At 47.1% G+C, this 23,986-nt stretch overlaps 1 protein-coding gene across 3 annotated transcripts; it reads right to left on the bottom strand.

Moving 5' to 3' along the window:
• Positions 1–81: 81 nt before the first annotated feature.
• Popdc2 (popeye domain cAMP effector 2) lies at positions 82–21,946 on the bottom strand. Of its 3 annotated transcripts, none has more exons than XM_048422848.3 (4): positions 21,007–21,944; positions 10,180–10,288; positions 4,041–4,449; positions 928–1,067 (listed from the first exon to the last, which is right to left on the bottom strand). In XM_048422848.3, the coding sequence occupies exons 1-4, from the start codon at positions 21,495–21,497 to the stop codon at positions 985–987; spliced, it is 1,092 nt and encodes a 363-aa protein (XP_048278805.3). In that variant the 5' UTR covers positions 21,498–21,944; the 3' UTR covers positions 928–984. The 3 variants fall into 3 exon arrangements, with proteins under 3 accessions (XP_085541758.2, XP_048278805.3, XP_048278804.3); XM_048422847.3 differs by having other exon boundaries at positions 930–1,067; positions 3,900–4,449; positions 21,007–21,943; XM_085685632.2 differs by lacking the exon at positions 4,041–4,449 and having other exon boundaries at positions 82–1,067; positions 21,007–21,946.
• Positions 21,947–23,986: the final 2,040 nt, after the last annotated feature.

Here is a 23,986-nt window from a genome sequence, read left to right as displayed (position 1 = left end):
TGAGCTGTAGTGTGGAGTTGGATAAGCACTGCCTAGCACCCCCCCCCCAGCTAGTCCCCGCTTCAAGAGCAAACCAAGTGATTACAACAGTTTTAAGGCACTGTATTAGGAATAGGTTTTACACAGCAGTAGATAAGCAGAATACACACTGAACTTCTCGATGAACAACAAGGTAGAATATATTCAGCAAAGCATGGTGGTGCCCACCCGTAGTTCTAGCATTCAGGAAAGGGAGGCAGCAGGATTGTCAATTCAAGACCCATCTCAGGCATGGTAGTCAGATACTGTCTCAATCAAAATAAATAATCAGATAAAAAGAGAGCAGAATAGATCCAACTTGTAAGTCACTTTTAAATGTTTAAGGAAGGAAAATGAATTGGTTAATTTTATAAACTGTTTCTAAGAACTATCATCTAATACTAGATTCATAAGCAGGACATGGTTATTTGTATTTTAAACGTAAAAGTTGAAGAAAATATTAGGATTTAAAATTTTCTATTTCAATAGAAACTTATCTGGGAACAAAAAATACCCACGGGAGGAAGTCACTGGATCCTTTCAGACAATGTAAAACAACAAGATTGGGAGAGGCGTGGCGTGCTTTAGTGAGCGCCTGCTTGCGGTCATGCCATGTCATAGGTGCTCTACCCAGTCACCTCGCTGGATCCTCACAGCAACCCTGTGAGGTGAGCTCATAGCTTGACAGACCAGCTTCAGAGGCTTTGTAACCAGCCAAGGTCCTACAGCCCATAAAAGATGGAGTCAGGCCAACGTCTCTGGCCCCTACTCCTGTGAGGAAGGTTCCTGAAGGCAAGTTTCCTCCTGTCACCCTTGGCGCAGTTGTGGGGCTGGCATGGCATGTCCGTTTCCCCCATCTTGCCCCAGATCTTTCTGACGGATGAGAGGAGGGATGTGAGAACAAGTGGCCATCCAGGGAACACGGAAGGGAGACATCTAGAAACGAAGCCATTGTCTCTGTGATCCTTAAAGCTCAGGAGTGTGGGTTGGAGCCAAAGGGGCCTGTGCTCTGGACATAACCTGAGAAGAGTTCTGGAGAGTTCCGAAAGCTGTGAAGAGAAACAGAAGGAGGATATCAGCACCTGGCTCCAGGGGGCGTGCGCAGTATCACAGGACCCTGCTGGGTTTCCGGTTCCCCTGAGCCCACTCCCCCTGTGAACCCCATGCCCAGTGCCTGGCCATGGGCAGCTGTGCCTTTCAGTTCTTTCATGATGGAGTACAGACGGGGGACAGGCGGGGGTCACTTCTGAAGCTATCCAGCCCTATTCGCTCAATCTACGGTTCTATCCTCCTCTCTAGCCACTTCAGGAAGCTCAAAGGAACGCTTTCTGCTTCCACTTGCCGCTCATGGATGATAAAGACAGCCCCAGTCCCACACTGAAATTCAACAGGTTTTCTAAGATCCCGCCTTTTATTTCACAAAATGAAGAAGAGGCCTGCAGTGTACTGGAAAAATGACCTGAGAATTGTGCAGGGAGTGACTGCCGCCCTGGGCCTGACCCCCACAGGGAACTCTGCTAGTAGATCAGCCACTGAGAGGAGAGACTCCAGAGCCTGCCAGCCTACTAAGAACCAAGTGTCTGCCCAGGAATCTGCTGGGAGCTGTCTGCTTGCGTTGGCAGTCACCAGCTTTCCCTCTGAGGGAAGAGTCCGAAGGCAATGTGAGGGCTATCTCTGTCAGAACACGCGGGGCGGTGGGAGGTAGAGCGCCACCCGGTTCTTCTGAAGCTCGGGGAGCGGGGCGTGGTCTCTCTCAGCCTCCTCCCAGGCTGCGGAGGACGCAGGGAGAGGATTCTGGCAGCTATCGGATCCCATCTGTTGTTGAGCTGTTGAACTGCTGTCCCCACCAGCCCTTTCCCGTGGGGTGGGAAGGCAAAGGGTGGGTTTCAGGGAGGAAGGAGAAGCAGCCAGTCACTTGGAGCTGTCTAAAACATGACCAATTATGACCACGTTTTCACCTCCTTGGGAACATTCCGTGGTTTGAAAGTAAAAGCCACCTGCTGTTTCCTTCCTCCCTGCTATTTAAATAACAGGGACAAACGCAGGAGGATCTGGGAGCCAACAGTGGTTCTGGGAAAGGTCTTATGACAACTGGAATCATTCTTAGAGGAGGAAATGAGCTCACGGCTGCAAGTTGGCCGGATTCCAGCTTGGTAGGAGCAATGGATCACCCCTGCTCCGAGAATCACGCTGTGAAGAGCTTCTGCGGGGAACCCCAAGACACTTCGCGGTTTTACAAAGTGAGTTAGGCTCCCGGAAAAGGAGGTCTCAGATTATTCCTGCTGAGGTGAATCCTAACGCTGACATGTATTCTGTTCTGTCCTAACGTCCCTCGCTGAGGAGCTGGGCACGAAAGCTCCAGTCTCCTTATTTACCAAGCTGCCTGTCCTTTGATGTCTGGGGGCCTTTATTTGAATGGTTTTCTTTATCCTTAGAGGAGTTAGAATTCAAAATTAGCAAAACAGAGACACAAGGTTGCTTAAGGAAGGGAAGAGAGAGCAAAGCCAGAGATTGGGCAAGAAGGGATGGGTAACAGTGCTAAACAAAAACAGAAGTAGGAGTCCGGCAGGTGGGGAGGGAGAGGGACACTCAGAGCCACAAATTGAGACAGCAGGGACAAGTAGGAGTCAGGAATGAAAAGGGGGGCAGCAGTCAGAGCTCTGAGGCGGTGAGGCAGGCTGGACAGCATGCAGCACCCAGGGGTCACACTGGTCAGCAAGGAAGGGGACGGAGCAGGAGGTGTGGAAAGACAATGGGGGACCAGGGAGCAGGAAAGTAAACTGAATTGTCATGGGTCTCAGAGCCCTGGAATTCCTCCTCGGGAGATGACAACTTCTATATCTCTAAAGCCAATGTCTGTCTTCATGGCCTTCATGGTCTTCCTGCCTCTTTCATCTGCTATGCGGATTGTTCTGGAAATACACATCCACTCACTCACTCCGAGCTCCTCAGAGGCTTTCCGCACTGGCCTACTTCCTCAAATCTGTCGGTGCTTCCCAAAGAGCGATGGGTCCCTTCAGTGGCTCCCCTGCCACTTAAAATACCTTCTAGATCGTGAAGAGTGAATGGGGTTTTCCTCAGGAAAAGTCAAGCCTCCACTATATTCGGGTAGAGACCAGAGGAAAATGTCACAGTATTATAAGATCAATCAGGGGAACATGAAAGTGACTTCCCAGAACTTCGGAGTGCGGCCTTTCTGGTACACACTCCTAGGAGGGAAATCCTGTCTGCACGGGGAGGTCACCTGGGTCCAGGCCCGGTCCACGGCCACTGCCCACGCGTGTGGGCTGCTGGGGAAAACCAGACTTTCCTGCACCTGTCACGGTAATGTTTAAAACAAAGCAGTACCCAGGCCTCTGCTTGAGTGACCAGCACGTCTGCCTCTGGGCAGGAGGAAAGCAAGACATGGCCGTTTGCTTCCCAGAACTGTGCCTGCCATCACCAGTCTCTCTGACTTGAACAGTCCTTTCTAGTCAAGTCTCACTAACGGCTGCGTCTCCAGAGTTCATCTGTACACCAGGGAACCCCTGGGGAGAGCCATGCTTGCATTCTCTCCCCCTTTGAAATGTGTGCCACAGACAGAACCTCCATCGTCCCAGTAAAGCTGTTAGCTAGTGGCAAAATCTAGCCCCTCCCACGCCCGAAAAATCAGCAGCCCATTGGCCTGCTCTAAATGTCAATCAGCCCAGTCTCTGAAATGTAACCCCCCGCTGTGAGTAGGTTTAGAAAATTTTTCAGGCAAGCAGGCGCCGGCAGTGAGCACAGGGCTGGGTTAGAGCAGTGAGCCCTCTTGGCGGGACTCAAAAGCAGTGCTTCTGCCGTAAGATGGCCGATGTGACCAGCGGCGGCAGGAACAGGCACATTCGCCTCTGCATACTTACCTGGGATCCTTAGCTGGTGACTGTGCCCGTGTTAGTTCCGCCCTCACCTCATGTACTCCCCATCACTCCTATAATCCATAAACGACTCTGATCCTGAAACCTCTTCAAAATCCTCCAGCACCAGACTGGTGGAGTCCTCACCCAGGGGGCCACTGTCGGGTCTGGGCATCCTAGCCCGGGGCAAAGATGCAGGGAAGTTGGTCGGAGCTGGAGGTGGGGAGCAAGGGGGTGTTGGCAGGATACAGATGGGCCTGGCCTGAGCAGGGGACAAGGCGGCCTCAAAGACTTCTTCCTCATCCTTCTCAGACTCGGGTCCTCCATCCGAGGCTGAGGACCCCAGAACATGGTAGAGACTGGGGAGGCGGATGTCGAAGCGCAGCCCAAACTTAGCGAACAGCTTGTCATTGAGAGTGTAGAGCTTCTCGGAGATGTCATAGCCCAGCAGGGCTGAGAAGAGGCGGGAGATGTATCGCTCTCTGTTCAGAAGAAGGTGGAGATTTTTCCGGGGCCAGGAAATGTAGCTACATTCGGTCTCAGCAGTCAGCGTGACCTGGGGGGTTAGGAGCAGAGAAAGATTTAATGTCCAGAGACACGGGTGGCTATTTTGATTGGGGTAACTTCCTACGGCCTAGCCGGGAGGAAGTCCAGGTACAAGCTTCTTGTGTGCTCTGTGATGTGCATGCCCTGTGTCAGGAGCTGGGGACAACCTCGTGCTCACTCACTCCACCGCCTGGGGCCTCAGTCTGCCCAGCCCCTCTCCTCGGTTCTTCTCTTCAGTGGTTCCACTGCTGATAACAACAAAGGCTGCAAAAGATTCTGAGTAGAACAGTAAGAAAGAGAGACAGGTGTCCTGGGGCATTAAAGAGAGGTCAGACTGAAGATTGTTCATTGGTATGAACAAAGAGGTAAGAACCAGGCTTGGTGACCTGTGTCTGTAATCTTAGCTCCTTGGGAGGCTGAGGTGGGAGGGTGCTAAATTCAAGGCCAGGTTGGGCACCTCAGCGTAGTGGTAGAGAGGTAGAGCGCTTGCCCAGTAGCCGTGTATAAGGCCCTTGGTTGAATTTCCAGTACTAAGGGGAGGGGGACCATGCACTGAAGCACTGTCACCCAAAGAGATGAGGGAAACGTTTATTAAGGGACAAGGCTACAGATTAAACATATATCAAGCCAAGATGTATCAGAGGGACAAAGTGCTGGGGTTCAGGTACCAGAATCTGTTATTAACTTGGTTACAAACCCAAAGGAGTTCATGACTCAAGAAGAAATAGAGACACAGAAAAAGAAACTCATGAGCAGAACGGAACAGGTCCCCTTCTTCGGTTATTTTTTTAAGGGCCTGGGAATGTCTGCATAGCCACTGTGCCTGGGATGCAAATCAGATTATGCCAGCAGGAGAGATAAGAAACACCGTGTGCTTGGCACACAGTGGGCCTCCGTAATTCTTGTTAAAATGGTGAGCTAGGAATGGTGGCTCATGCCTTACAACCCAGCACTCAGAAGGGGGAGGCAATGGACCAGGTACTGGAAGCCACGTTTGGCTACACAGTGAGTTCTAGGATAGCCTGAGCTATGCAGTGAGATCCTGTCTCAAAACCAAAACCAAAACCAAAGATGAGTAGCAAAGCTAAGATTAAAATGGAATCATTCCAAGGGTGGTATAGAGAAGGGGATAAACTTAGACAATTTGTAACAATCCGGTTGACACAACCCTTGGGCTGGCAGGGTTAGGGTGTGTTTATGAGTGGAGGTGGGAGCAGTTGAAGATGGTCATGGCAGCTAACCTTTACTGTGTGACTATGTGCCAGGCATTCTGTTGACGCCTTATACTGACTACGAAATGTGGTGTTGGCTTTTGAAGCATTCTCTGTTAGAGATTATATACAACCTCTTGAATTCGTTCCTTTCAGGCCCAGAAAGATGGTTGAGCGGGTTAAGAGCACTTGATGTTCTTACAGAGGAAGTTTGATTCCCAGTACCCACATCGGGCAACTCACAGCTGCCTGTAACTTCAGCTCTTATGGGTCTAAAGTCTCTGGCCTCTGCGCGCGTGTGCATGCACACACACACACACACACACACACACACACACACACACGCACACATTAAAAATAAAATAAATCTTAAAAGACACGACTTTACCTCCCATCCCTCTCCTCTCCTCTCAGTGTGTGCTGAGCTCTTCCTCCATTTCCTGCTCCCCACAGCTCCCTGTCTCATCTGTTAGGCCAGGGCACCAACTAAATTAGTCATCAGGCCGGGAACTGGTCGCTGGTTTCAGCTTTACCCTTCACCAGCTGTGTAATTTTCGTTAGAGAACACTCACAATCTGTTACCAATGACTGAGTGTGTGGCTGTCACACTCAGTCATAGCCTCTGCCTTATATGTCCTTGACAACAAGTCCCAGGACAAAAGAAACGGTGCCAACCACAGGGCAGATACGCCTGATGATGTCCTAACGTGGATGACGTCAATGTCTGTACAGCCAGACACAGGGATTATGGGCTTTTTTCCCCTGTGTAGGTTGTTACTGCTTCCATTAAAAAAAAAAAGGATAAAATATGAAACTCCTTTTCTTCATCTTACTTTCATGGCTACCATTATATTTATTCCCATTTTAGCAAACTCCACAGAAACCTGTCTATATGTACTGTCTCCTTTCTTCTGACTTGCTCTTTGGCAAATAAGGCTGTCAATCCTTGTTCCTGTCAATCGAGACACCCGGTGACCTCTCGGTTGCTGCTCTTACAGGCCAGCTGTGCTCTGTTAGATCACCTCTCTTTGGCACACTGTCACTGTGAGGTTCTGGGGTGCCAAACACTCCTGGGACGACCTCCTGACTTCTCCTCAGGTTCTCTTTCTGTCTCTTCCTTTTCTCCCCAATTTCACAGAAGAAGCCAGATTCTTGACTACTTCTCTGTTCTTGCATTCACTATGCAATGCTAGCCCACCCAATGGCTTTTAGTCTTACCTGCATAAAACCCATTCCCAAATGTATCTCTCAAGCCCAGACCTCATTCCTGGATTCCAGACTCAACTACTCCAGCTGCCTTTGCAACACTCCCACTGTCCAATATGAAGCAAGCTGAACACATCCCAAGATGCACTTCTCCCCCTCTGGCAAACTCTGCCTGCAGTCACCTCATCCTTCTAGGTGCTCAGGTCAGAAAGTCATAAGCCTCCTCCTTCAATAACTAAGCATTCATTAACCTTTCGGGATCCATCTAGAAAACATATGTGCTGGCCCTTCTGCAATCTGGCTCCCATGACACCTCTCCAGCTTCCTCTGCTGCTAGCCACACCCCACCTCTTGGTGCTCCCCTTTCTGTACCTGAAGCCTGCAGCTCTCCCTTGGGACTTTAGCACTCGTTCTCCCCTCTGTCTCCTAGAGGACCAGAGTGCACACCGTCCCCTCGCAAGCGCTTACTCAGCTGGCACCTGTTTAACAAGGACACCCACGAGCACTGTATTCAAGCTGTAGCCTTGGGCTGCATTCTCTGCTGTTCTTTTAATTAGCAGTTACTGTTCTCCAATATATCTACCTGTTTGTTATATCTAGCGTTTATTTTTGCCTCTTCTGCTAGAATGCAGCTTGCATAAGGGCAGGACGTGTGCTGTCCATTGATGTCTCCCCAACCCTTTCATCACTGCCAACATATGCCAAGTTGCTCAAGAACATCTCTGAAGGGAACAAATGATTCAAGTGAAGAGAAACAGTCTTGTATGCAACCAAGCAACCCAGTGTCATTTCTTAATGTCTTGTAAAGTCCTCCCTTAGAGTCTGGAGAGATGGTTCGGTGGTTAAGAGCACTTCCTGCTCTTCCAGAGGACCAGAGCTTTGCTCCCAGAACTCAGGTCAGGCTACTCACAACAGCAGCAGCCTCTAATTTTGGCTGATGCCCTCTTCTGGCCTCCCAGGGCACTGCACCTATGTGCACATACCTCTCTTCCACCACATACACTCACAAATAAAAACAAATCTTGAAAAAGTCCTTCCCTGAAGGTTCTCTGGAAATCTACTTTCTGTGTGTGTGTGTATGTGTGTGTGTGTTGGGGGTATGTGTGTATGAGTGTATGTGTATATGTTAGGGGCTATGTATGGGCATGTATGTATATATGTATGTGGGTGTGCTAGCCTGTGCATGTATATGTGGAGGCAGAAACTGACTTCCGGTTCCTTCTCTATTGCTTTACAACATATTTTTTGAGACTACACCTAGCACTTGATATTCGACTAGACTGGCGGGCCAGCAAGCCCCCCAGATCTGCCTGTCTCTGCCTTGCCTGATGCTGGAGGTACAGGCACACGTCACTATGTCCTGCTTTTTGTTGGGTGCTGATGATCCTAATTCAGGCCCTCGAGCTTGCACAGCAAACTTTTCCCTACTGCACCAGGGAACCTCCAGAAACCTACCTTTCCATTGGTTCCCACACGCACCCAGGATTGTCTGTAACAAAGTTTTGATAAGTACAAAGCCTTTTCTTCATGAGAACATACGTAATTAAGACAGGGGTCCAGTGAAGCAGGACACAGACTGCAGGCTGGTGCCTGTGCTCTGCTCTTGGCAAATAATGGAAGTGTCACAGTGTCGCCAGCCAGCAGATCTGGGGAAACTCAACTGTTGAGAACTGCGACAGGACGCTGAGATTTGGGTTAAATTTGCTGTAAATTGTGATTTAAGCAGTCGCTAGAATTGCTCTTCCAATCAACAGAGCTAGGTAAGAGGCAAGATCAAGATGAACTATAACCGGACAACACCGGATACCTGCAAAGAGGAAATGGGACTTTACACAGCCAACAGCAAGGGTGTGGATCTCATTGCTTCTAAATGAGGCATACACACAAGATATAAAAGGGAGGAATATGAGCACGCTTACATTCCAGGCCGAGAGGCCATCTGGGGTAACAGTCTTTCCTCTGGAGTACAACCCACCTGCTCCTCCCTGTCATTGCTGTAGCCTGGTCTGGCTGGCTCCAGCCCTAAGCTCTTCTGTCATTCTCCCGGCCTGAGGGAGTTCCCAGAGAATGCCTCTGGGTGAGGCAGAGAGGGTGGGGATGGGACAAGAGTTACATGATCGGAGGGGGTTCAGTGACTAGTGGCCCTGGCAATGGCGGCAAGACTGCCTCTCCGACAATATCACCACAGAGCTAGGATTAGGACAGAGGCCAACCCAGACAGTGGCACTGCCTGGCATGTGTCTGTTCCGGGGTTAGCCCATATGCTGGCTAGAGGACTCTCTGGGGGACATCACAGAAGATACACAGATGCTAGGACCAGCAAACTGCTTAGCAGAGCCCCTAAGAGGGCTGAGTGAACCACTCTTATGATGGCCCTTTCATTTCTCAGAGAAAAGAGACAGACAGTAGGAGCAGGCTCCTTCTTGGCTTTGTCGCTTTCTGGCTGGGTGCACCATGCTTTGGAACCTGAGATGGGTTTTGTTAAACAGTAACAGTATTATCCGGTCTAGCAATTTGTGTGAATCAGCAAGGCAATACAATATGCAGTGTGTGCCACATTCTAGCCATCGGCAACCCAGAACCACAAATGTGAAGGGCTGCAGAGAGGTCAACAGGAGCTGAGTGGTCAGGATCCTTGTGGCCTCATGGGTGTGAGTGACCCATTGAGTCTTCTGAGACACCAACCTGTTCAGTAAAAACTGTGTCCTTGGGACTGTGTTTTGGAGCATGGGGATAGAAACAGAGAGAGATAGGGTCAGAGAAGGAGAGATGGAGTTGTCTCTGTGTCAGTAGAATAGACAGCAATGTACACGTGGCCAGCATGAAGGAAGGGAAGGACTCAAGTAGGCGGGTGGCTGCAGTAAGCTGTGTACATAGAGGCAGGAAGGTGAGCCTGAGTGACCCTCATAGAAGAGTCCTGGGAAGCATGGTGGCTCATTTAGAAGTGAAAATGCGTTTTAGATAAAGAGGTCATAGCAGGGTCAAGGTATACAGGTACCAGTGTTCAGCAGAGGTAGAATGAGCATTGTAAACCAGGAGCGCTGGAGCTACAGCCAGAGGGTGCTAAGAGTTTCCATGATCCTTTGTAGGATGGGCTTTTTAAACTTTTTTTTTTTAAATCTTCTAGATATTAGTCTTTTGGAAGGTATGTAGGCACACGCGCGACATGACTGCCTATAGGGACCAATACCACCCTTCCCTGTTCCCCAGACCCGGGAGCCTAGGCACTCTTCCCCCACAGAGGGCAGATGTGAGAGAGGGAGGCAGTGATGCTGGGGCGTGCAGCGGCAGGTGAGCAGCTCTGCCATAGAGCTCCTTGTTACCTGGAAGGTCCCCTCCTCGGAAGGATGCAACGATTCCCATTCGGGAGAGTCCATGAACTGGTACGGAAAGATGTAGTGCAGAAACTGCCCATCCTGGCTCACTCGAACCCTGACGAAAGGAAAGAAGACACTGTCTGGGAAATACTGCCCGTATGCCCTCTGCCGAAGTCATGTATGGCTGAGTAGCTCAAATCCTCCAGCAGAAACACCTCGCTAAAGTGTGGAGAGGCCAAAGCAGATGTGACCCAGTGAAGAGAGAGCAAACTCTCATGGCCTTTCTCCTCCCCACCATGCATGGCTCTCTACTCCAGACTGCAGAACTAGAGTCCTGAGGATTGGGGGAGTGTAGGCGGAGGCTACTTGTTCTTTTCCTGGTCTCCCAGACCCAAAGTAATTACACAGAAACTATATTAACTAAAACACTGCTCAGTCTATTAGATCAGACTTCTTATTAACTCTTACATCTTAAATTAACCCATTCCTATTATTTTATATTTTACCATGAGGCTCGTAGTTTACCAGTAAAGTTCTGGGGAGATGGGGGTAGCTATATGGTGTCTCCCTGACTCTGCCTTTTTTCCTTCTCTATCTCTGCTTGGAATTCCTGTCTTGCTCTGTTTTGCGCTACCATAGGCCCAAAGCAGATTCTTTATTAACCAATGGTAACAAAACATGTTTACAGTATACAGAGGGGAATCCCACATCACCTCTCCTTTTCTGTCTAAATAAAAAGAAGATTTTTAACTTTAACATAGTAAAATTACATATAAAAAACAGATATCAAGCAAGAATTACAGTTACAATATTTATATCTATTTTATCTTTTATTATAACTAAGGAAAACTATAACTATCTATCCTTCAACTCCATCAAAAACTCCAGAAGGCTATATTACCTAAGTAAATAAGAATTACATTGTAAGCAACTTCCAAAATTCTAGAAATGACAGAGACATCTTGCTGTCTGAACAGTCACCCAAAGTTCTTCTGTGATGTTGGAGCATCCATCTTCAGCCCACAGGCCCATAGTATCTGGCAGACATTTTCATGAAGCAGAAGATTTCAAAGACAGTTCTGCCTGTATTGCAGATTGTCAGTCACTTTCTTCTGTGTCCTGCAGAATGTCTAGCAGACTCTTTCATGAAGCAGGAACACTGAAGGGCTGTCTCATCTTTTATAGGCAACTTCAGCAGTCATTTTTCTGTGGGTCATGCATGTCTAGCTCATACAGCATACCATCAAGCAGTCCAGCAACACTAGTTTCTTGCCCAAATGGCTAGCAAACTCCATAAAGAGCCTCTTTGATGCACATAATCCTCTTGAAATAGATTGGTGCTGCCAGAAGCAAAGGAGTCTCATTGTCATAAAAAGTCCTAAGTTCTTAAAACATTTTAAATTTCATATTCTGTACATCCTTGAAAGATTTGAAGAATACCTATCTATCTGAAATATATCTCTGCACATCTAGAAAACTAACATGACTACAAGCTTGACTATTATAGATGAATGTCTATTAACCTGCACTTCTTAATCATACGTTACATTTTTAAATGAGCTGCACAGAGACAATACCTTAATCAAGAACAGAAATTATACATGTAACATAATTGACCAATTACAGGCCAATCTCACTCATGAACATCGACGCGAAAATTCTCAATAAAATACTGGCAAACCGAATCCAAGAACACATTAGAAAAATGATCCATTATGATCAAGTCGGCTTCATTCCAGAGATGCAGGGCTGGTTCAACATTCGCAAATCTATCAATGTAATCCATCATATAAATAAACTGAAAGAAAAAAACCATATGATCATCTCACTAGATGCTGAAAAAGCATTTGACAAAATTCAACACCCATTTATGATAAAGGTGTTGGAGAGACTGGGGATACAAGGATCATACCTAAATATAATAAAAGCAATATACAGCAAGCCGACAGCTAACATCAAACTGAATGGAGAGAAACTCAAAGCCTTTCCACTAAAATCAGGAACGCGACAAGGCTGTCCACTCTCTCCATACCTCTTCAATATAGTGCTTGAAGTTCTAGCAATAGCAATAAGACAACATAAGGAGATCAAGGGGATTCGTATTGGAAAGGATGAAGTCAAACTTTCGTTATTTGCTGATGATATGATAGTTTACATAAGTGACACCAAAAACTCTACCAAAGAACTCCTACAGCTGATAAACACCTTTAGTAACGTGGCAGGATACAAGATCAACTCCAAAAAATCAGTGGCCTTCCTATACACAAAGGATAAAGAAGCAGAGAGGGAAATCAGAGAAACATCACCTTTCATGATAGCCACAAATAGCATAAAATATCTTGGGGTTACTCTAACCAAGGAAGTGAAAGACCTATTTGACAAAAACTTTAAGTCTTTGAAGAAAGAAATTGAGGAGGATACCAGAAAATGGAAAGACCTCCCCTGCTCCTGGATTGGGAGAATCAACATAGTAAAAATGGCAATTCTACCAAAAGCAATCTATAGATTCAATGCAATCCCCATCAAAATCCCATCAAACTTCTTCACAGACCTTGAGAGAACAATAATCAAGTTTATATGGCAAAACAAAAAACCCAGGATAGCCAAAACAATCTTATACAATAAAGGAACTTCAGGAGGCATTACCATCCCTGACTTCAAACTCTATTATAGAGCTACAGTATTGAAAACAGCTTGGTATTGGCATAAGAACAGAGAAATCGACCTTTGGAATCGAATAGAAGACCCAGATATTAACCCACAAACCTATGAGCACCTAATTTTTGACAAGGGAGCTAAAGGTATACAATGGAAGAAGGAAAGCATCTTTAACAAATGGTGCTGGCATAACTGGATGTCATCCTGTAAAAAAATGAAAGTAGATCCATATCTATCACCATGCACAAAAATCAAGTCCAAATGGATTAAAGACATCAACATTAATCCGTCCACTTTGAACCTGATAGAAGAGAAAGTGGGAAGTAGTCTACAAGATATAGGCACAGGAGCCCTCTTCCTAAGTAGGACCCCAGCAGCACAGACAATAAGAGAAACAATGAATAAATGGGATCTACTGAAACTGAGAAGCTTCTGTAAAGCAAAGGACACTGTCAATAAGACAAAAAGGCTGCCTTCTGACTGGGAGAAGATCTTCACCAGCCCCTCATCAGACAAAGGTCTGATCTCCAGAATATACAAAGAACTCAAGAAACTAGACACTAAAACTCTAATTAACCCAATTAAAAAATGGGGTACTGATCTGAACAGAGAATTCACAACAGATGAACTTCGAATGGCCAGAAGACACTTAAGGTCATGCTCAACCTCCTTAGCGATCAGGGAAATGCAAATCAAAACCACTTTGAGATACCATCTTACACCTGTCAGAATAGCTAAAGTTAAAAACACCAATGATAGCCTATGCTGGAGGGGATGTGGAATGAGGGGAACACTCATCCATTGTTGGTGGGAATGCAAACTTGTGCAGCCACTTTGGAAATCAGTGTGGCGGTTTCTCAGGAAACTGGGAGTCAACCTCCCTCAGGACCCAGCAATTCCTCTCTTGGGAATATACCCTAGAGATGCCCAAACATACTACAAAAGCGTTTGTTCAACTATGTTCATAGCAGCACTATTTGTAATAGCCAGAACCTGGAAACAGCCTAGGTGCCCCTCAATAGAAGAATGGTTAAAAAAGGTGTGGAACATATACACATTAGAGTTTTACTCAGCGGTAAAAAATAATGACATCTTGAATTTTGCATGCAAATGGATGGACATAGAAAACGCTTTACTGAGTGAGGTAAGCCAGACCCAAAAAGAGGAACACGGTATGTATTCACTCATAAGTGGATTCTAACCATAATTAAAGGTCTTTGAGCCTATTATTCGTGATCCTAGAGAAGCTAAATAAGAAGACGAACCTGATGAAGATTATTTACCTATCCGCCAGGAGGTAGGAAATAGTCAAGAGTCCCAGGTAATCTTGGGTGCATGGGGGGGGGGGGTGGGAGGGTTGTTGGAAGGGGAGAGGGTTTGAGAGAAGGGAGTAGGGGAGGAATGGAGAAAGCTCGGTTGACCGGGATGGGGGGAAGGGAGGAAGGATGAATGTGGGATCAGGGAAGAATATATTTCAACTAAGGGAGTCATATTAGAGTTTACAGGAAACTTGATTATATATGGGATCCCAGGTCCAAGGAGAGATCCCCAGATTGTTCTCTGGACAGAGGAGGGGGTGCCTGAACCGGCCTTGGCCCGTGACCATACTGATGAATATTTTGCTTATCACCATAGATCCCTCATCTGGCGTTGGATGACGAAACAGATGGAGGCCCGCGTTGGAGCACCGAACTGAGCCCCCCAAGATCCAAACGAGGAGCAAAAGGAGGAAGAAAATGACGAAGGACTGCGAGGGATACTATCACCCACTGATACAAGGGGTCGGATCTAATGAGAGTTTACCAAGTCCAGATGGACCGTGACTGAACGAGCATGTGATCCAACCAGATTCTCTGAATGTGGCTGGTTTTTCTGAATGTGGCTAGCCTGCAGTCTTTCCGAGAAGCCATTGACAATGACACTGGGACTGGTTTCCTCTGCATATACTGGATTTTTGGAATCCAGTCTGTTTGTATGCTCACCTTCCTGGACCTGGAGTGAGGGGGGAGGAACTTGGACTTCCCACAGGGCAGGAGACCCTGACTTCCTTTGGGGACAAAGAGGGAGGAGGAGAGGGAGGGGGGGAGTGGGAGGGCGTTGGGAGGAGGGGCGTAAATGGAAACTTTTTATAATTTAATAAAACTACTAAAAAAAACAAAAAAAAATATGAAGCTACCAAGAAGATGCAGTAAACTCTGATTTTTTTTCTATCTAGAATTCCTTTATAAGCTCTCTCAGGTTTTTTATGGATGTAGTCAGCCCACGTTGGTGCACCATTTTCTAGGCAGAGGCTGTTTGTCCATTTCCTGGCCACCCAGACCCAAAATAATTACACAGAGACTATACTAATTAAAACACTGCTTGGCCTATTAGCTCAGGATTCTTATCAACTAACTCTTACATCTTAAATTAACCCATTCCTATTATTTTATATTTTACCACGAGGCTCGTGGTTTACTGGCAAGGTTCTGGAGCGGCGGCTATATGGCATCTCCCTGACTCCTCTTTTTTTTTTCTCCTCTATCTCTTCTTGGAATTCCTGTCTTGCTCTATTCTGTGCTGCCATAGGTCCAAAGCAGATTCTTTATTGGTAATAAACCATATTCACACCATACAGAGGAGAATCCCACATCAGGGAAGGGGCACTAAAAACCCTGAGGAGCCTAGCATAGTGGTGTATGTGTATATGAGCCTAGCATATTGGATCGTATGTGTGTGCACACATGAGTGGCCACTCAACACTTGGGAGGCTGTCACAGGAGGATTGACATGAGTGTGAAGTCAGCCTTACCTACATAATAAGTTCCAAACCAGAGAGGACTAGAGTAAGACCCTTTATCATCACTAACACATACACACACACAACACTACCACCACCAACAACAACAAAGAAGGAGAAGAGGAGAAAAGGAAGGAAGGGAGAGAGGGAGGGAGGGAGGAAGGAAGGAAGGGAGAGAGGGAGGGAAGGAGGGAGGGAAGGAGGGAGGGAAGGAGGAACGGAAGGAAGGAAAGAAAGAAGGAAGGAAAACCTCTTGAAAAGTGCCTTGGTCATGGGCCTTATCCCAAAGCAATAAGAAACACGTCTGAGGGTGAGGGCTGGACACTATTAGTTTAAGAATCTCCCCAGTCAGGTGAGAAATTGAAGGAGTGAAGCAGATTTTTTTGTTGTTGTTTGTATTTTTAATTTAATTTTATTTTTTATTTCTTTTTTAGTTTTCCTTTGGGTGGCAATGCTACAAGGGTGAGGGACAGATACGGAGAGACTGGGACATGAGCGGGATTGGGGTCTTTAATGCGAAATCCCCAAAGAATCAGTCAAAACAATATGTTTAAAACCACAAAAAAGAATCTCCTCAGTGAGCCCACTATGTGTCCAGGACGCAAACCACTGAGTTGGGGCTCCACTGTCCACTAATCACATGTGGACAATCAATTAAGATCGACGTCTATTAAAACTAAATACAGTTAACAGTCCAGTTCCTCCATCACACTGACCAAACCCAGGGCTCTGGTCTGTGGCCGCGTGCAGTCTGTGACTGCCGCATTGCACAGCGTGGCTGTAGAATGGCGCCATTGCCGTGGAGGATGCTGCCCTACTGTTCCTCTGTTGGGCAGGCTACATGAGCAGCAGTACTGAAGACAGAACGCGTTTGCAAGGGAAAGAAGACAGCGCGTGAGAGATGAACAGATGCTCCACGTGTGCCTGCCCATTTAGTCATCACAGCAATGCAAGGTAGACGGTTTGGTTCCCTCCCCACCCCACCCTCTGTTTTACAGCTAAGAACACAGATGGTAAGGAAACCTTCAGGTCATATGGCTACCAGGAAACAAAACCGAGATTCTGTGTTCTCACCATGATGTCGTCTTACTAGTTTTGCGTAGGTGGTGATGGACACTTTCAACATCACCCCTTCTGAGCCCTCAGCAACCATAAGGAAATGAGAATCCAGATACCTCATTCAGTGAATAGTCCTGGGATTCACACCTAGCCCAGCGACATTCCAACCCCATCTGTGAGACTTTGGAACTGGGGTGAAGTCACTATGACTTGTGCTTCCAACAGAGACAACTACCAGACATTGGTTAAACCGACACACTCCTGTATTCAGGTAATAAAACCTTGTCTCTCATATAATGGAATTCAGACTTTGCACAAGGAAGTACCCCAGTGGGTCACAGGGAAGGAGAACCTAAAGTCATACAAAATACCCAATAGGCATGATTTTATGTTCTTCTAGCCTGAGGCCAGGCTGCATGCCTCTCTTTAAGTTTGAAAAGAAGTCATTTGCTTTTCCTAAAGGGCATCAACTAGACAGAGTAAGTTTCTGTGGTAACGGCCAAGAATTTTAATTAATTTTTAAAAAATTTTATGGATATAATTATTCCATACTACCAACAAGTTAAGCAAATGCTTTGGCCTTTCTTATGCCCTCAGGCATGTTTTACAGCTCAGAGTTAGCAACCCCACTCATATGGCTTGTTGTCTTGTCTAGCCTTATGGTTAGCATAACTATCCGGGTGCTTTGCTCCTGCAGAGAAGGGACCTGCGCAACAGCAGTATGCCTGGATAAAGAGACTGGTTTGGGGATGTGATGTAGCATCTAGACAGAGATCAAGCCAAGAGTCTTTTCCTCCTTTTCCCAGAAAACCCAGGCATTCACATTTGCCTTCTCTTTTCAAGTGGGTTACATCGGGCAAAGATGCGAAGAGACAAGCACACCTCAGTGACGCACACACCCACTTGGAAGGAGCTGGCCTGCTGTCACTTCTGGAGACTTTCTAACTAAACCAACATTCACAGAACCTCCTGTCTTCCTGAACACTGGGGGCTACCGAGGTGGGTATAATCTGGCCCTTGCCTTTGAGAGGTTCGCAGCTGAGTGGAAGAGTCGAGCACATAAGTAACAGGTTCAAATCAGTGTGCTGAGTGCTGGGGTAGAGCAGGCTCACAGGATGGGGAGACGAAGAACCTAGCTCTGTGCAGGGAGCAGACTTCTCAAGGATGACGTTCCATGTGAGTGTTGCAGGATAAACAGGCTACTGATGAGCAGGTAAGGATGGAGATGGGCAGAGATCTGCTAATGTAATGAGAGCCCACTCTTAAATACTTTCTGCTTCTCCTCCTCCGTGCTGCGAGAGTTCCAGCTGGATATGTGGCTTCATGGCCAAGACTATGCCTTCTTATAGACTTTGTTGCTAGGTTCACTCAAGGGGTTAAGTTCTGGTCAATGGAATATTAGCACCCTCGAGTCTCCTCTCAATGAATGCCTAGATATATGCATGACCATACAAATTATTGAAGACTATTACTAGTCATTAAGTAATTACATATTATATAATCACCCAAAGAAGAAAGCTCTCAAACCAAGCTAATAACAGAGTCCTCCCTTAATGGCAGAAACACACTCACTACAAGACTAGGAAGGAAATCTATACAGGCTGCCCAGATGATGCGTTCTCCTACCCAGGGGCCGCCACACATTCTGTCTTCCGCTAGACCAGTTTCCCTCACAGCTGGGCTGATTCCTTGCAAGAGTCTGTCTAACCTCCCTGAAAAGGAAGATACACAGCTTACACGCTCTCATTATACTTAGTATCTCTCGCTGAGAAGCCATGTCCATGATTAATCACGCTGGCACATAGTTATCATTGGCTTAAGCTCCACGAGTTCAAGACAACACTTGTCACATCTGTGTCCTGAGTCTTACTACTCTTAATGTACAAGGAAGGCAGGGAAAAATAGAAGGAAGGAGGGAGGGAAGAAAAGGAGGAAGAAATGATAAACAAAGATGTGTGTGTGTGTGTGTGTGAAGGGATTAAAACTTCAAGAAAAAGCATCTCTAAGGAAAGAAGACACAAAGAGAGAAGCAAGCCTGTGATATGTATCACTTCTCCTCATCATTTCTTCAGGTAAGGAAGCTGGTTCCCAAAGCACCTCACCAAGATGTGACGCTGTCTGTGTAACTAGAACCAGGCAGCAAGTCAAACTGAAGTGGCTTTTCGTGGGTGTACTGTCTCTTTCGTCATTGGTGTCCTCCTTGGTTACACAGGAGGAAGGCAGGTCATTTCCTTGTGCTAGCTTAGGCAGTCAGTCACCTGTTCAGAGGGCTGTACATGTGGGAGTCGGTACATGTTATTGGCTATGAAATTGAAAGAGTAAGTATAGTTTAGCCGGGTGACAGATTTTGAGGAAGTCATTTTGTTCTCAGAATGTTGGAAGGGATGACTGACTGCCCTTGTCAAAACCAAATGAAAAGGCTTCTGGGGCTTGAGCAAAGGGCTCTAGGTGACCCTCCACATAGGACAGGGAGGTCTGCATAAGAGGCCTGCACTTCCTGGCCCAGAAGGAGTCTTTTCTGTGACTGGGAGGCCTCCATGTCACACTTACCCAGATGCAGTGACTCCCTCTTAAATCCAGAGCCCAGCCACCAGCTAGAGGTCTTTTCCCTCTTGTCCACTCAGCAAAGCTGGGACAGGATGAGAGGGAAAGACAACAAGTCAAAAAGAACAATGACAAACCCCTTACTCCAAACCTTGAAAACCAAGAGAAAAGTCAAAATGGCCTGTTGGTGCCTAAGTATACCAGGAAAAGCTGTGCAGAAAGGCAGAGGCACAGGCTTATACAAGCGCACAGTGAATCTGCCTTATACAAGACATCAGAACTATATGGTTACTGTATGTTGCTGCTAAGTGAACACCAGACAAATGGGAAGCTGTTCTTTATTAGCCTCAGTCTCCTCAGGCCAACAGAGGAGCCATGAGGAGCAAGCAGCATGGACCCCATGAATGAGGAAGTTCCCTGCATTCGTTGTTAGTCCTGTAAGCATGCAGCTATGAGGGAACACCAGACAACAGTCACCATGCACGCTTGTTTACAGATTGCTGCGTTGCTCATCCTGTCAATAAAAAGTGTCTCCCCATAAAAACTCCCCCTTCATAACTCAGTCAACACTTGTCTTCTGAGTCCAAAAAAAACAGAAAACCAAAGTCTACATAACAAGTTGGATTCTATAAAGTCAGACATAAATGCGTGTTATCACTTTGACCTTAGCTGTCCCACCATCTTCAGAGGCCTTTCCCCACCGTGTAGATGGCCATCTGAGTTTGTCCTCCTCTCCTTCCGTCTCTCCTCCCTTCCCTTCCCTTCCCTTCTTCCCTTTCCCCTTCCTTCCCCATTCTTTCCCCTTTCCCTTCTTTCCCTCTTCCTTCCATTCCCCTCTCCCCTTTGCCTTCCAGAATGCTCTGATTACCATCTCTTTTAGCCACACGCGATCTCCAGCAAGGTGACGGGAGGGATTGTCTATGGCCAAGTGCCATGAGGTAGCATCTCAAAGGATGCACAAATTCCTGTGAAGTGTGACATGCAGAGCCCATGGTGTTTTCTCATTAAACACCCATGGCCACTGCTGCCATGCAGGCTAAGTGGACACACTTTGGTCCGAAAGTCAGCCAACGCCCAACTATCACTCTTCCTCTGAGGCGCATGTCTCCACTAAATCCCCAGTGGGACATCTGTGGGCCTCACTGCTCCTCTGTCAGTCACCACGGGGCCCTCAGATTACAGTAGAACAATCGGACTGGAAATAAGACAGAGCTATTTTCTTCTCTGTAGCTGTCAGTACATGGGCTAATCTCCAAGGCTTGTATGGGAGATCTCAGATACAACAGGGTGCTTCCTTGAGGCCCTGGCAGGAAACAGGGGGCACAGCAAACCTCCTGTTTCTGGGTTTATTTCCTGCACACAGTTGGTGCCTAGCAAATGTTAAATGCATATATGGAAGGAAGAAATCAATCTTACTGAAATGGTCAGTTTCCTAAAGGTCACAGCAAGGTTGCTGCCATATAGCATTACACATTAGGGTGTGTGTGTGAGTGACTGTGTGTATGTGTGTGCACATATGTGTGTGAGAGAGATAGGGGGTGTTTCAGGTCTGGCCTCACCAGACTTTGCAGTAGTTATTGTTGATAGCCTAGAAGATGCCCCGTGGTCTAGTTTCCTCTTGGAAAGTGTCAAGAAAGAGGAAGCAAAGTCACTCCTAGAAAAATCTATTTGGGTTTGTTTGACTTGCCACATCCTTCCCTCGATGAAAGGGGACACGAAATGGAAAGGGATACTAGGACATGGGAAGTGTGGGCTGGGGGAATTCCAGGCACTGACAACACAGAGTAGCTTACCGGCCAGAGAGGAGCAGGGACAGGCGGTTGATAGGTGTCTCACCCTCCACGGCATAGGTCTGCTCCGTGGCCAGTGTCAAGACCTGCTCGTGGCAGCAGTGGACAATTTCCTTGTAGACCTGCAGGGGCACCTGCAGGGGCAGGCACAGCGTCTTGTAGAGGAGGTTGAACTCCTCGGGGAGGGTATTCACCCGGAGGCGATACACCAGATGTGCCAGCTGAAGCAGGCAAGCCGCAGTCAGCAGGAAGTTCCAAAGGACGATGTCCAGCCCGCAGGCATCAAACCAGCCCCACAGCACACAGCACAGGTAGCCTGGGCCCAGGATGCCGAAAAGATAGAAGCAGCCGTACACCCCACTGCCTGCCATGAAACCCATGAGCAAGAAGCAGCAGGCAAGGTGGTAGACGGCACCTTCCATATCCTGCTTCCAGCTACTGCACACTGGCCCCCGCCAGAGGAGCTGACCCAGCGCGCTGCTGTTGGCACTCATCTTTGGGGCCCTCAAAGACTCTCCAGGCCTCTCCACAAAGGAAAGTGGAAGAAAAAAAATCAAGCAATCTGTACTCCCCGGTGGCTTCTCACCACCAGCTCTACCTTTGCCGGCAGGAATGCTTCTGGTGGCTCTGAGAAAGAATGCCGGAACATAGTACGCTTCATGGAAGACTGAAAACCTAGGTTTGTTGTTTGGGATGTTTTTTCTTCTCTCTCTTTCTCAGCTCCACTCTCGTCCTCCCTGCAGCATTCTGGCAAACTTCGCTGGCTCCAGCTTTCTTAGAATACTCTTCACCTTTAGTTTTCAGCAAAATCCATACATTGTCCTCAGAGAAAGTAGGACCACAACTCCAGACACTTCAGTAGCACGGGACGACGAAGCCACATCCTGCTTTCTGTTGTTCCCAAGCAGAATGAGGAGTGAGAGCCAGCAGGAGAGACACACTTGTGTTCCATTTGGAATGCATGTTCTCTTGGCACCGGAAGAAAGGGTGACCCCAGAGGGATACCATGTTTGGAATTGGAATCCAAGAGGTACTGGCAGTGAGAGAAAACAGGCCAGGCCAACAGGCAGGCTGGTACAACACTTAGCATACCTCCAGAGGACAAGATAAGACCCTGGGGGTCAACAGAGGCAGGCAGAACAGTCAAAGGAAAAGCGAGCAGAGGATTTAGGTCCACAGAGCAGGCGGGACACAGTGCAGATGCCCTGTCAGGAGGATTTGGGGATTTGTGTGTGGTAGGAGGGCAGTTCAGAGTGGGAACGCCTGGGACTATTAACGGAAACAGTACTGGCAGTGAGAACCGGGAAGCCCCATGAAAGGTCTAAGACTCTCTGCAAACATCACCGTGCACTGATTTGACATTCATTCGACAAAAGCAGCTGGGTAAAGCAGCCCCTTCAACTCTAAGCTGCCACTCCGCTGCAAAATCTGCACCTAGTAAGAGTTAATGAATGGTAGCACATTACCCAAATCACCACCCCATCTACATCAATAACCTCCAATCAAAATGCCTACCCAGGAAATACTCATTTGGTGCGCGACCTCCATATATATATAATATATAATAATAAATGTATATAATTTATATAAATATATATATTAAACATATTACTCAGTCATCACCATTCTCCCAGCGCTTAGGAAAATGGGGGGCCCCAGAAAAGTAACATGTACCAACACAGAGTAGGCAACAAAGTCGGAATTTGAACCCAAGACTGTCATAGTTAATGCTTTGTTTTAAGTGGGCTTTACGGTAAGTAGAAATGGCAAACATGTTGAACAAGATCCATTGCCTCCCAACTTCACACTCCGAAGACATCTGATGACTTTCAAGAAACTTCTAAACAAACTCAGGGGATACACTGCACCACACAGAAATAAATGTGAACTAAGCAAACATTAAGCCAAGAAACTTGACTTTCTTGCTTCTAGAGGACTTGCTGGGTCTCCATCCTGGCTGCTGGGTTTGGTAACGCCTTTGCCCTATTGTTCCCACATTTTAAGTGTGTGCTGAGTAGCCTAGAACCATCCAAATACTAAGTCCACGGGGAGTCACTGAACTAACAGTCTAAGGCTGAGGAAAAACTAGAAAATGTTGAATGCACTATTGGAGTTCCCACCTGACACATACTTACTAGGTGCGCTCTAACGTTGTTGGAGTTCCCACCTGACAAATACTTACTAGGTGCGCTCTAACGTTGTTGGAGTTCCCACCTGACAAATACTTACTAGGTGTGCACTAACATTGTTGGAGTTCCCACCTGACAAATACTTACTAGGTGTGCACTAACATTGTTGGAGTTCCCACCTGACAGATACTTACTAGGTGTGCACTAACGTTGTTGGAGTTCCCACCTGGACAAATACTAAGTGCATATTGACGACCTGAGCGCCACTTTTCAAGAGGGAGCCTACAAACAACAATGGCAACTCGATGCCTGCAACAAATGACCAAATTAAGCTTAAAGAACAGTGTGGCCCAGGAAGAAGGGCAGTATGGGGAGGGCAGAGCTGAGAGAGGGGCGAGGTGTGAGTAGAGGGGGAGTCGCATTTGTCCTGGCGAGACTGAAATGGCGTGGTGCAAGCACAGTTACCGAAGTGTGAAAGCTCTTAAGCTCTCTGCATGATAAGGGAGACATTTTAAATTTTTAATTGGAACCAATTGATCTGCAAATGGTATCACACCTCTCTCTCTCTCTCTCTCTCTCTCTCTCTCTCTCTCTCTCTCTCTCTGGAGAGAGGTAGAAAAAGCGCTGGAGCAAATCTGGAGAACAAAGACCACAAGCCGCTCTCACAATGGTGCTTGGGCCTGTGATTTTTTTTTTTTTTTTTTTGGTTATATTTTTTGAGCCTGATGTCACTTCAGCATAGACTGACCCGGAACTCACTAGGTGGCCCAGGCTGGTCTACAGTTCTTGGTAATCCTCCTGCCTGGCCTCCCACATGCTAGGATTACAGGTGTGACTGTGAGCGGTGGAGGGTG

Source organism: Myodes glareolus, chromosome 2 (assembly GCF_982192425.1).
Source record: "Myodes glareolus chromosome 2, mMyoGla1.1, whole genome shotgun sequence".
Taxonomy (NCBI): Eukaryota; Metazoa; Chordata; class Mammalia; order Rodentia; family Cricetidae; genus Myodes; species Myodes glareolus.
Note: the sequence above shows the minus strand (reverse complement) of the source record. Positions and strands in the feature narration are given on the sequence as shown.